The sequence below is a fragment of the Squalius cephalus genome (genome assembly GCF_949319135.1).
Source record: "Squalius cephalus genome assembly, chromosome: 24".
Taxonomy (NCBI): domain Eukaryota; kingdom Metazoa; phylum Chordata; class Actinopteri; order Cypriniformes; family Leuciscidae; genus Squalius; species Squalius cephalus.
Window position 1 is genome coordinate 1,108,541 of NC_137145.1, and position 14,035 is coordinate 1,122,575.

Sequence of the window (14,035 nt, forward strand, 5' to 3'; positions counted from 1 at the left end):
ATTTTGGATATCAGGGACAATACATGGCAAATTTTCTCAAGGAAAACAAATCTCTTCACTAATGCTGTGAACTATGGGAGTCAGTTGTAGCCTATAGGCTTCATTCATTAGCCTACTGTAATACTGAAGGTAAAAATGAACTGATTTGTACAAACACTTAAATTACACTTTTATTTATTTTTATAATAATAAAGTTATATGAAATTATATAAAAATGTAAATGGTGGCTGTCATAAAAAACTTTCCAGATTTATTCAAACATGCATTAAATATTGAAGAACATTCAAAATGATAATGAATATGTAATATGGTGCATATATTTAGCAGAATGCTCCTCTCTAGAGTAATTTTTTCTCGCTGACTAACGAGTTTATGGTCACATGGTTTTTCTGAGGTAAATGTGACGTTACATGACATTGTTTACAAGCTGATTTACTGACGTCTTTCCACGGTTGAAACACTGATTGAGCAACTCCATGTCACATGATACGGACTTCGATAAGTTGTACTCTATCTTTTAACACACTTTCAGTAACACACACTGTAACTGGTGTTATTAAAGCGGAATTTATGTTTTCGAATTTCGTAAGAAAATGGACGCAATTTGAAATCTGAGACTTTGTTTCATATCAATAGTAACAAAGCACAAAGATTATTGCAATTTATTGGATGGGATGTGCTACAATGTTCCATTCATTCATCAAATGAAAACAGGATGACTAATTGATTCTTGGGATTTAAGAATCGATGTCGTTTCATAAAAATGAGAATCGATTAAAATCGAGAAATCGATATTTTTTACCCAGCCCTAATATTTACAGACACCACAACTCATTAAACTCGGCATTAAACTGAAGTTGCGCTGGTGTTTTCTCCTCTATTGTTCTGTATATCCGAGTGAAACGCTTCTGGAACAAAAACAAATGTGGGCGGGGCTTGATTGTGTCCGTGAGAATTGATTGGATGGTGGTGGTTTGCTATTGGCTGATCTCATGTGAGTGACAGGTTGCCCCGCCCACATCATCAGAGAAGAGATGATGCAAGAGAAAGTTAATCTGATTCAACATTACGATTGATTTAAAATCAATGCCCTACTTTGTTATTGTTGTTATAAATATGTGTCATTACAGAAGTAAATCAGCTGTTTCATGTTGACTTCACATATTTTCTTTGGCAAATTGAGCTGAAAATGTAATGCTGAGTAAGATTTATACACTTTCATTTTGATATGTGACGTGCAAAAAAAAATGGCACATGAAGTCAGTCATTCATCATGAAACGCTGTGGCATTAATCTGAGTGAGACATCGTGAGATTTTCATATGCTTTCATTTGTCTTCTTGTACAGTGCACTAGAAAAGTGTAATATTCTGCAGGTCACTGATGTGAATGATGTTGCGCTTTTATTTTTGGATGTTGTTTGTCTTGCTGTTGTGTTACTTACAAGACTGACAGTTCATATAAGAGACCTTTACCTGAGGACTAATCCTCCTAGTGTGTTTGCTTTGATCTGAAGGCTGTGACGCGCCACAGCAAAGACCTAGCGGCGACTAAAGCCGATTGTGTTGTCAAACAAAGCAGCGCTTGCTGACCATTTTGAATATCAATCATGCTGATCACTTTCTTCATTCCCGGCGTCGACTCGTGTTGTTATGAAAATGTTCACGCTTGTAATGCTCAGGTAAAATGACTCTTTGCTTTCGCTTTTATTCTCATTCACCGACTCGTTCGCTAATCTGAACAGCCAATCAGAGTTCTCTCTCTCATCGACGGCGATCCAACAATCTGATTCAGGCGAACTCCCGCACACGTGTCACGGCCTTAATGTGAATCATTAGTGAAAATATTTTTGTGTCTTATCTCTACTGTCTTTAAAGTCCCCCTGTAGTCAATCATTTTACCCCTTAAATCTCATCTTTGATCACCAAAATGACATATTTAAACGTTTCCTTAAAAAAATCAATTTTTTCATGCCTTAAAATATCTTGAATGTAACTCGACACCCTCGCCTCATTTAGTATGCGCGGTTCTATGAATATGCAAATGAGCCCCGCCTCCACTCACTCACTCACTCAGCTCAGAGATCCACTGGTTGACGATCACACGTTGATCTGATTGGTTACAAGGTAGTTTGTGACGTCAGAAACACCAGCGATTTCAAAGCGTGTTTTTGAGACTGTCTTTGGTTCACTGCAGTTTTAAGGAGGAAATACTCAGCAATGGTGTCGACTTATGAACTTACACATGGTTTGACTTAAAGCAGATTAAAAACACCACATAGACACATAAACAACATTAAAAGCTGGATTTACACCACAGGGGGATCATATATGTAGTGATTCGACTGGTGGGCTAGACGATAATAGAGCACAGATATTCACAAAAACACAAAAGGTTCTTTATTTCCTTCTTAGAAGAAAAGGTTCGTTACAGGGTTCTGTCGGTGCTTCGTGTGTAGAACCTTTTAGAAGTTCCCATCATGGGATCATTTTATGCAATTACTGTAGGTAATAAATTATTAAGTAATTTTGTTTTAATTGAGTGTTGGCTCGTAAACATACTTTGAAAAAAATTGAAATAACCTGTTAAACATGAATCATATGCAATCAATTAAGACATTTCTCCTTACTGTATTTATAGACTTTTTGGCAAACTTTAAAATCAAGTCTAGAACCCTAAAGTTCTACACAGAAGAACCCCACTGAGTGCTGTAGATGTGCTGTCTATACACATGAACATCCAAATGCGTTTAGGCTCTTTAACACTGAATTATTTAATGACGGTGGGAGAAGTTATAGATGGATTCCTTTCGTTGTGATTTATATGTACATAATTGTACTAAATTGTTTGAACCTGATGTGTAAAATTGTGTGATGCATTGTAAAATAAAATAAATCATTGATCACGATTGATCAAATCAATGATTGATTGACTGAAAATATGTAACATTGCATAAATGTCTGTGGTTATTAATTGAACAGTGTTTCATGTCTTGTGAAATCTAAACTAAACTGTATGTATAATAATGTTTAATTAACTTTGAATTGATTCAAAGTTAAAAAGGACAGTGTGCAGAAATATGATGTTTGTAATTGGATCTTTTGTCATAATGGTTTGTTGGGGTCGTCAATATGGAAGCTTGTTTCTGCCACAGAATAACAAAATAAAGTCATTGCAACTTTTTATCTCAAAATTTGGACTTTTTCACAGATCAGATATGAAGTTAGATATGAACTCGCATTTGTGAGTTATAAAGTCAGACTTGTGTGATGTAAACTCATAATTGTAACTAAAAAAAATCTGAATTGCGACTTTAAATCTTGCAGTTCTGACTTCTCAGAATTGATATAAACTGGCAATTGTGAAAAAAGAGTCGCAGTTAATTAAGTCGTAATTGCGACTTTATCTCACAATTCTGACTTTTCTTACAGAATTGTGAGAGAAAAAATCGCAAATACGACTTAATTACTTTTTACATTACTCCAGTCTTCAGTGTCACATGATCGTTCAGAAATTATTATAATATGCTGATTTGATGCTCAAGAAACATTTATGATTCTTCGTCTCTTTTTTTTTTTTTTTGTCCAGAAAGCTTATTTTATTTCATTTTGATAACATTTTTCGATTTTTAATGCAAATTTTATTTTATTTACCTTTTAATTACTAGATTTGGTAATAAATAATTTGAAATAATAAATAAATAGTAATTTAAGCAAACTTAAATTCAAAATAACTCACAATTTCATTCATAACCCTTTTAATTCAGCTCTAAATATCTTACATTGGGTGTCTTTGCCGACCTCTTGTTGAAAAAAATAATATAACATTAATATAACATAACATATTATATGAATATAATAATATAATATAATAATCCTTACGAAAACAATAGGGCCTTCGCCCTTTCAGGGCTTGGGCCCTAATAATACATTTCTCGATGGCCTTATATCTCTATATGGAGCAAATGAGCTGTTCCTCTGGGTCCTAAAGTCAGTTCACTTCAGTATGCATTCAGATACACAAGTAGACATTACAAAATAATTTATTGGTAACGTTTTAGCATTTTTAGTTTGAATTTTGAGTATTTTTAGGTTTTTCTATGTGAACTGAGGCATTCCTCGCATCCGCAAGGGGGTCAGATTGACCACAAAACTCCTCGAATCAATTAAAACATTTTTTTGTTGTTGATGTATTCGTGGTTCAAGGGCGACAAAAGTCCTGATGAACACCCAATATGTTCCGGGTCAAAATGACCCGAGGAAAGGATGAAGGTTAAAACAAAATCCTAAAATGATCTCATAATGGGAAAGCCTAAAATGTGAACCCTTAAGAGTGTGTGTTTTCGTGTCCTTCAGCAGTGTTTTCTCTATTGTTCGGGCTGTGTGTTGTTGAATCTCTCAGTCTGGCTGAACAGCACAGCTGGAGACTGAAAAACGACTGCAATCTCAGCTGTGTATCGCACTCAGTCCTGCGATTAAACCCTCCCCGTCGAGATAATTTGCATCACCGTTTTTCCATCGTGCCGTACATTTTGCATCTTATTTTAAAACCACTCCATGTTTATCACTGCATGGCTGTTGTGGATGAATGCGTCTATACCGTGTGTCTCTGACGCTGTATATACAGACAGAAAAACACAGTAAATGCCAGTATCAGCCTCCTGTAGGGAGACTTAATCAAGCGCCAGGAAAAACCGCTCTAATGTGCGAGCTGGTTATGATTTCCCAATCACAGCAATCCAGTCCTTAATTAGCCCTTATTGTGCTCTTTAAACCTCTCTTTCAAAGTGATGCCTGAATGCACATCATCTCATCAAACTGATAATGCTATTAAAATAATAGTCTTACAGTAAACCTGCATTACATTACATATCAACTGCATGACTTTACACTGACGCCTAGTGGCTGTTTTGTAATACTGCTGTATTTTTGTAGCTTGTCATTTACATACTGTATATACATTTTTCTGAATTATTTTGCATTGATTTGTTGAAAGGAACTGCCTCATAAGAGTCATTTGTTTGTGAATATTTAGAATAACATTAAATTCAGATTGCAAGGTCAGGTCCGCCAGACTGTCTTGTTTTGCTGTGATGTGATGTTACAGATTCAGTAGCAAAATCACAAGTTTTTCAGTTTTCCACCCTTTTTTGCGGAAGAACATTGTATTTGCATCAGTACGTATTTGTATTTTTTGTACAGGAATCACTTTTCTTGAATGTTTGTCATCTGTTGATCACACAATCTTTCTGTATGTCGCTCTGACCTCTTAAAAAAAGGAAAAAAGGTTTATTTGCGTGGATGGTTCCATAAAGAACCTTTAACATCCATGGAACCTTTCCAATGCACCAAATGTTCTTTATAGTGGAAAAAGGTTATTCAGATTACTTAAATGTTCTTCATGCTAAAAGAATAGTTATTTTAAAGTCCCCCTGTGGTGAGAATCCAGCTTTTAGTGTTGTTTATATGTCTATGTAGTGTTTTTAATCTGCTTTAAGGCAAACCATGTGCAAATGCATATGGAAGCTTGTTTCCGCCACAGAGTAAAAAATAAAAAAGGTAATTGCGACTTTTTATCTCACAATTCTGACTTTTTATCTCAGAATTGCATGTTATAAAGTCACACTTTTGTGTTATAAAGTCACATTTGCGTGTTATAAAGTCACAATTGCGTGTTATAAAGTCACAATTACGTGATATAAAGTCACATTTATGTGTTATAAAGACACAATTGCGTGTTATAGTCACATTTGCGTGATATAAAGTCACATTTGCGTGTTATAGTCACATTTGCGTGATATAAAGCCACATTTGCGTGTTATAAAGTCAGAATTGCGTGATATAAAGTCACAATTGTGAGTTATAAAGTCACTTTTGTGTTATAAAGCCACATTTGCGTGTTATAAAGTCACATTTGCGTGTTATGAAGTCACATTTGCGTGTTATAAAGTCACATTTGTGTGTTATAAAGTCACACTTGCGTGTTATAGTCACATTTGCGTGATATAAAGCCACATTTGCGTGTTATAAAGTCAGAATTGCGTGATATAAAGTCACAATTGTGAGTTATAAAGTCACTTTTGTGTTATAAAGCCACATTTGTGTGTTATAAAGTCACACTTGCGTGTTATAGTCACATTTGCGTGATATAAAGCCACATTTGCGTGTTATAAAGTCAGAATTGCGTGATATAAAGTCACAATTGTGAGTTATAAAGTCACATTTGCGTGTTATAAAGTCACATTTGCGTGTTATAAAGTCACACTTGCGTGTTATAAAAGTCACATTTGCGTGTTATAAAGTCACATTTGCGTGTTATAAAGTCACATTTGCGTGTTATAAAGTCACATTTGCGTGTTATAAGTCACATTTGTGTGTTATAGCCACATTTGCGTGTTATAAGTCACATTTGTGTGTTATAAAGTCACATTTGTGTGTTATAAAGTCACATTTGTGTGTTATAAAGTCACATTTGTGTGTTATAGCCACATTTGCGTGTTATAAGTCACATTTGTGTGTTATAAAGTCACATTTGTGTGTTATAAAGTCACATTTGCGTGTTATAAAGTCACATTTGCGTGTTATAAAGTCATATTTGCGTGTTATAAGTCACATTTGTGTGTTATAGCCACATTTGCGTGTTATAAAGTCACATTTGCGTGTTATAAAGTCACATTTGCGTGTTATAAGTCACATTTGCGTGTTATAGCCACATTTGCGTGTTATAAGTCACATTTGTGTGTTATAAAGTCACATTTGTGTGTTATAAAGTCACATTTACGTGTTATAAAGTCACATTTGCGTGTTATAAAGTCACATTTGCGTGTTATAAGTCACATTTGTGTGTTATAAAGTCACATTTGTGTGTTATAAAGTCACATTTGTGTGTTATAAAGTCACAATTGCGTGTTATAAAGTCACATTTGCGTGTTATAAAGTCACATTTGCGTGTTATAAAAGTCCCAATTATGTGATATAAAGTCACAATTGCGTGTTATAAAGTCACATTTGTGTGTTATAAAGTCACATTTGTGTGTTATAAAGTCACATTTGTGTGTTATAAAGTCACATTTGTGTGTTATAAAGTCACAATTGCGTGTTATAAAGTCACATTTGCGTGTTATAAAGTCACATTTGCGTGTTATAAAGTCACATTTGCGTGATATAAAGTCACAATTGCGTGTTATAAAGTCACATTTGTGTGTTATAAAGTCACATTTGTGTGTTATAAAGTCACATTTGTGTGTTATAAAGTCACAATTGCGTGTTATAAAGTCACATTTGCGTGTTATAAAGTCACATTTGCGTGTTATAAAGTCACATTTGTGTGTTATAAAGTCACATTTGTGTGTTATAAAGTCACATTTGTGTGTTATAAAGTCACAATTGCGTGTTATAAAGTCACATTTGCGTGTTATAAAGTCACATTTGCGTGTTATAAAGTCACATTTGCGTGATATAAAGTCACAATTGCGTGTTATAAAGTCACATTTGTGTGTTATAAAGTCCCAATTATGTGATATAAAGTCACAATTGCGTGTTATAAAGTCACAATTGCGTGTTATAAAGTCACATTTGCGTGTTATAAAGTCACATTTGCGTGATATAAAGTCACAATTGCGTGTTATAAAGTCACATTTGTGTGTTATAAAGTCACATTTGTGTTATAAAGTCACATTTGCGTGATATAAAGTCACAATTGCGTGTTATAAAGTCACATTTGTGTGTTATAAAGTCACAATTGCGTGTTATAAAGTCACATTTGTGTGTTATAAAGTCCCAATTATGTGATATAAAGTCACAATTGCGTGTTATAAAGTCACAATTGCGTGTTATAAAGTCACATTTGCGTGTTATAAAGTCACATTTGCGTGATATAAAGTCACAATTGCGTGTTATAAAGTCACATTTGTGTGTTATAAAGTCACATTTGTGTTATAAAGTCACATTTGTGTGTTATAAAGTCACAATTGCGTGTTATAAAGTCACATTTGCGTGTTATAAAGTCACATTTGCGTGTTATAAAAGTCCCAATTATGTGATATAAAGTCACAATTGCGTGTTATAAAGTCACATTTGTGTGTTATAAAGTCACATTTGTGTGTTATAAAGTCACATTTGCGTGATATAAGTCACATTTGCGTGTTATAAAGTCACAATTAAGAAAGACTGACTTTTTGACAAGCTATTTTAAGGCACAAAGAAATTTTTTTCTAGGAAAAAGCGTTTAAAATCTCATTTTGGTGATCAGAGATGTTTTAAGGGATAAAATGATCGACTACAGGGGGACTTTAAAGAGCTGACCCGAAATGGCCCTTATATGGAATCGCTGTAAAAACCCTCTTTGTCAAACCTGTATTTTGAAGAGTGTGGATAAGACTCACTGTAAATATGAATGTACTTGTAGTCAGAGCGTATATATACGTTTGAGCTGGAGGTCTGAGAAAGGCATGCATGGAAAGAAGATACAGAAAGTGTGAGGAACCCAGTGGCCCTCAGGAAAGGCCCACAGACCAAGTGGCAACATCTCCAAACTTGTCAGCACAAGCGGGTCGACAGCGTAGTCCTGCCCTCTACTCCCCGATCACAAGATCCACAAGGACGAGGCTGTTTTTCTTCTCGCACCACATCAACCTGTCAGGGGCCGAGGGAGAAAAGCGGACCGGCGCAGACATCAGGTGTCCGAAACCTCACATCACATCATCCCAACAACTCACAATAGCTCTGATGGCTCTTTCTGTGTGTCCTCGAGTCCTGGGTCTCTGTGTTCTGCTGGTGTCGTGGGGTCACTGTGGTCCGGTCCCTCGTCTGGGAGAGCGGGACGGTGTTGTGGATAATGTGGACATGCAGGAGGTTCTGGGTCAGTTCCTCCACATGCTGAACTTGAGCGATCCGGGGCCCGGATTGAAGCCGCGCTCCAGCCGCACCAAACCCCCCGAGTACATGCTGGAACTTTACAACCGATTCGCCAACGACCGGAGCGCCACGCCGTCCGCTAACATCGTGAGGAGCTTCAGAAATGAAGGTAACGAGATGCACTTCATTCGTTCAGTTAATCCTGGTTTGGTTCTTAAACAAACGTTAGTTACAAAACATAAAGGAATCGACCTTTTTTGTTTGTTTTTAACAGTATTTATAGCTTGTCAAGTCACATTTATTTATATAGTGATTTATATAATACAGCTTCACATTAATAAACAATAAAATAACAAAATTCATCAATAAATACAGAAGAAGCTTCACATTAATAAACAATAAAAAAAACTAAATGCATCAATAAATACAGAAGCTTCACATTAATAAACAATAAAATAACAAAATTGATCAATTATGAAACAAAATGAGCAGCTGTTCAGAAGACTTTATTCAGATCAATTCAGTTTAATAACTGTCAATGTTGCTAAGTTCATCAATTGTGATTTATTAATTATTGAGTATTTCGGTGTATTGTGCATTTTTTCCCATCCTGTTTCCATGCTTTTGTACTTGTGCAATATTTCAGAAATAATTATAAGATTTTTCTTAAAAAACTTTTATGAAATTAATTTTGCAATTTATAATTCGAAATGATAATTATCATTTAAAATTATTATTAGTATTATAATTATTTAACCATTCTTTAATTTAAAAATGATGTGATCATTATTTTAATATTGTTTTATATTATTAGTATTATATTGTTTAATAAATATGATTATTAATATTTGTAAATAAAAAAGTAAAATAAAATGATGAATATTATAATAATTTATATTATTAGTATTATAATAATAAATATATAAGTATATGAATTAATATGACTATTTTAAGTCTTAATTATTTATTAATTTATATATAATATTACTATTGTCATTTTTTTACAATTAAAACCAATGATTATTTTAATAATACTTATTATTATTATTATTATTATTATTATTATTAATAATAATATTATTTAACCATTCTTGTTTTTCTCCTGGTGTTTGTATTATAATAATAATTTATATCGTTAGTATTATAATATTATGATATGAATTATTATTATTAATTTTTTTTTTTTTTTTTTTATTATAATTTGTATACTATTTATTTATATATAATATTATTGTCATTATATGTATTCTTTTTACAATTATAACCAATGATTAATTTAATAATACTTTATTATTATTATTATTATTATTATTATTATTATTATTATTATTATTTAAATTAAAAATTAAAATGTTTCTTGTTTTTCTCCTGGTGTTTGTATTATTATAATAATTAATATTATTAGTATCATACTATTTTAATAAAGATATGAATTAATAGTATTATTTCAAATTAAAAATGTTAATTATTATTTTTATATTATTTATGTATAATATTATTTTCTTTTTTTTAACTTTTTTTTACAATTAACACCAATGATTATTTTAATAATACTTATTATTATTATTTTAGTAATATTAATAAAATAAATACATTTAATAATATTTAATAAACATTAATTAAAATGTTTCTTGTTTTTCTCCTGGTGTTTGTATTATTATAATAATGTATATTATTAGTATCATAATATTTTAACAATGATATGAATTATTTTTATATATAGCATTATTATTGTCATTATTATTATTATTCTTTTTACAATTAAAACCAATGGTTATTTATTATTATTTAACCATTCGTTGCATTAAAAATCTAAATGTTTCTTGTTTTATCTCCTGGTGTCTGTTTGTTCCTCATCCAGATTGACATCAGACAAATGGTGTCAGGTTTTTTAAAAAGTTTAATTTCTCAATAAAACGTGTCTTTTCCACAGACCACACCTCGAGCAAGAGCCTGCGTACACACCGTCTCCTGTTCAACCTCTCAGTGCCGCAACACGAGCGCGTGGTCAGCGCCGAGCTGCGTCTTCACACACTCCTCGAGAGAGACTCGATCCAGCGCATCGGATCCGGGTGGAAGGTGAGCGTATTCGACACGCAGTGGGGCGGACTCTACGGCCCAGGTGAGAGAGATCCGCTGGCGTCGAAGCACGTGCACCGTAAGGAGAGCGGATGGGAAGTCTTTGATATGACGAACGCTGTTCAACATTGGCGAAAGCTCAATATTGTGACCCCTAGGCTGGAGGTTCACATTGAAAACCTCTACGCGTTTAGAAATACGAAGGTAGACCTTGACATTGACAAGAACCCTGATGGACAACATGAGCCGGTGCTAATCGTCTTCTCGGATGACGAAAACGAAAACTATCGTATGATGGAAGAGGACAACGAACTGAGGACAGATGAAGAGCAGGTGCGCTCAATCAACGACGTCTCGAGAGTTCGGCGCGGCGCTGAAATTGAACACTGCAAAATAGCCGAGATGCGAGTGAATTTTAAGGATATCGGCTGGGATGGGTTCATCTTAGCGCCGTCTGAATATCAGGCGTACACTTGTCGTGGCGTGTGCACATATCCTCTCGCTCGCGAAGTGACGCCCACCAAACACGCCATCATCCGAACGCTGCTCAATCTGAAGAGTTCCGGCAGCGCCTCGCAAGCTTGCTGTGTGCCGACCGAGTTAAAGCCCATTTCCCTCCTGTATGAGAACGAAAACGGCGTTGTGGTTTTAAATAATAAATACGAAGGAATGGTGGTCAAGGAATGCGGATGCAGATAGTCCGAAAAACTGTTTAGTGTATAAAACATCCGTGAACTGAACGTCTAGAATCTAACTGCATTTAATTTAGGCCTCATGTATATTTACTTGTTGTAAATTACTCTGTTTTCTATTGCCTACTTGTAATATACAACACACTGCTAATCATTTGTCACTTATAATGAGAGAAGTGGTAACACTTTACAGTAAGGTTCATTAGTTAACATTGGTTAGTGTATTAACTAACATGAACTAACCATGAGCGAGACATTTGTTACAGTATTTATTAATCTTTGTTAAATGTTAGTTAATAAAAATACAGCTGTTCATCGTTTGTTCATGTTTTTCATGCACTGGTCAGTTTTTGGACCGTTTAGCTTTTCATAACGTGTTGTTTCAGACTAGTTGAAGAAAGCATCCAAAATACACTTTTAAGTGTTTATTTCATTGCACTTAATCTATTTGCGTCTGTAGGTTTCAATTCCAATGCAAACTCTAATATGTCAACAAAACTAAATTTTGACCACATTTAACTTAATTTGTTCAACGTTCTGGAATTGTATGCAAATTAAAGCATATTTAATTAATAATAACAATAACTAATAATAACTCTTACAAAACTATACAATTTTGACAAAATTGAACAAAATTTTCAACCTGGCTTTATCCAATGTTCTGGAAATGAATGCAAATGAAAGCATATTTAATTAGATAATGCATAATTTGCATATTCAAACATAACATTTCAGAAAACTTAAAAAATAAAGGTTCCAAATGTGTTTTTTTTTTTCTCACAGTGATGCCATTGGGGAACAAAAATGGTCCTTCAAAGCACCTTCCAGTGATCAGGGGCCGTATTCACAAAGAATTTTAAGGCTAAAAGTAGCTCCTAACTGGCGAATTTAGGAGCAACTCCTAAAAATAATGGGTGTGTCACTCGTAACTTTAGGACTCCTAATTTTTTTGACTAAGAGTAATTCACGAAGCATTTTAGCCCTAAAAGTAGCACCTAAGCCTGGGACAGCTTAAAAGAAGTCGAGAGGACGCCTAACTCACTAAGACCTTCACAAACCACTTTCTGTGGCATTTCACGCTGCAATGTTTTGAAATGCGTATGCGACGCTACAGGAGCTTCCAATCACGAGGAACAATTCTGCATTGTAGGCATAACTAGGGATGCAATAACGCCACCAATCAACAACCAAAACTAGGCTACTCATTGCATGTAAACTAATTGTAACGTTTCATTGTGAATCAAATTAAAATGTTCTTCTCTTCGCAAACGTAGGCAGAGGCATATAGTGACAGATTAATTCAATAATGTTGCAAAGATATTGCATCAATCCATATGTTTCATTAGGCTACTAGGCTATTTGTTTTGCCTTACTCTTTATTCATTTAGGCTATTTATTCAGTTATTCATCACCTTCCGTCCTTCGCACTACTTGTGTAGCGCACGCATTCTCAGACCTGTCACCTGTCACTCATCATCGTAGGGGAGGGGTTTGGAATCATTCCTGCATTACAATCATCAGCCAATCAAGGTGGTCACTTCAGTCAAGCTCGTGCATGAGTAATGACGGCATCCATAGCAACGAAGACTCACTCTTAGTTTAGGAGTTGTCATTTTTCTTTACTAAGAGTAGGTCTGAAAGGCGTTGTGAATAACTTTTAAGAGAAAACTCCTAGCTAAAATCTTTTAGTGCGATTTAGGAGTACTCCTAGTGGTAAGATAAAATGCTTTGTGAATACGGCCCCTGTTCTTTAAAACAACTATTTTTTTCTTAGTTCAAAGAACCTTTTTCCCAATGAAAAGGTTCCATGGATGTTAAAGGAACCATCGATGCGGAGAAAGAAGCTTTATTTTTAAGAGTGAGCATCTATTTATATCTGCGTAACTTCAGCTGCACACAGTCAAATAACATTGATTGTAACCCAAACGTTCCTCCTCCGAGCGCGAATGTTCTCTCGCCCCTGACGGCCGCATGCCATGCGAGCCACAAACACGTTCTCTTCCACAGCTGAGATAAGGAGGTGTCAAAAACCGAGAAGTGTGCGACCCCTCACTCAGGATGAGACCTCATCCCAAGTGGTGTGTCGTTGGAGGCGAGAGCCGTCAGATTCCTGAGCGCCAACAGCAACAGTTTCCAACGATGCCTTCGCTTCCGCTGGCCATCTAATGCGGTGATGAGCTGCAGTCCAGGGTCCAGTGACCCTCTTAGAGGAAACGGTTCTAGATGGAACCTTTAAAGGAGTAGTTCACCCAAAAATTAAAATTAGCCCATGATTTACTCACCCTCAGACGAACACAATCAGAGTTAAATTAAAAAATATCCTGGCTCTTCCAAGCTTTATAATGGCAGTGAATGGCCGTTTCTGTTTTGAAGTCCATAAAAGTGCATCTATCCATCATAAAAGTGCATT

The 14,035-nt window shown here is 34.7% G+C and overlaps 1 protein-coding gene across 1 annotated transcript in view; it reads left to right on the top strand.

The window, feature by feature from the left end:
- LOC307152243 (neuropeptide FF receptor 1-like) overlaps positions 1 to 14,035 on the top strand; it is a 28,946-nt gene that overhangs the window by 13,393 nt on the left and 1,518 nt on the right. Inside the window, exons 2-3 of the mRNA XM_079860715.1 lie at positions 8,406 to 9,023; positions 10,788 to 14,035. The exon at positions 10,788 to 14,035 is cut by the window's right edge and continues 1,518 nt beyond it. Coding sequence (XP_079716841.1) covers positions 8,453 to 9,023; positions 10,788 to 11,632 — 1,416 coding nt within the window. The 5' untranslated portion in view covers positions 8,406 to 8,452 and the 3' untranslated portion in view covers positions 11,633 to 14,035. The remainder of the gene's footprint in view (positions 1 to 8,405; positions 9,024 to 10,787) is intronic.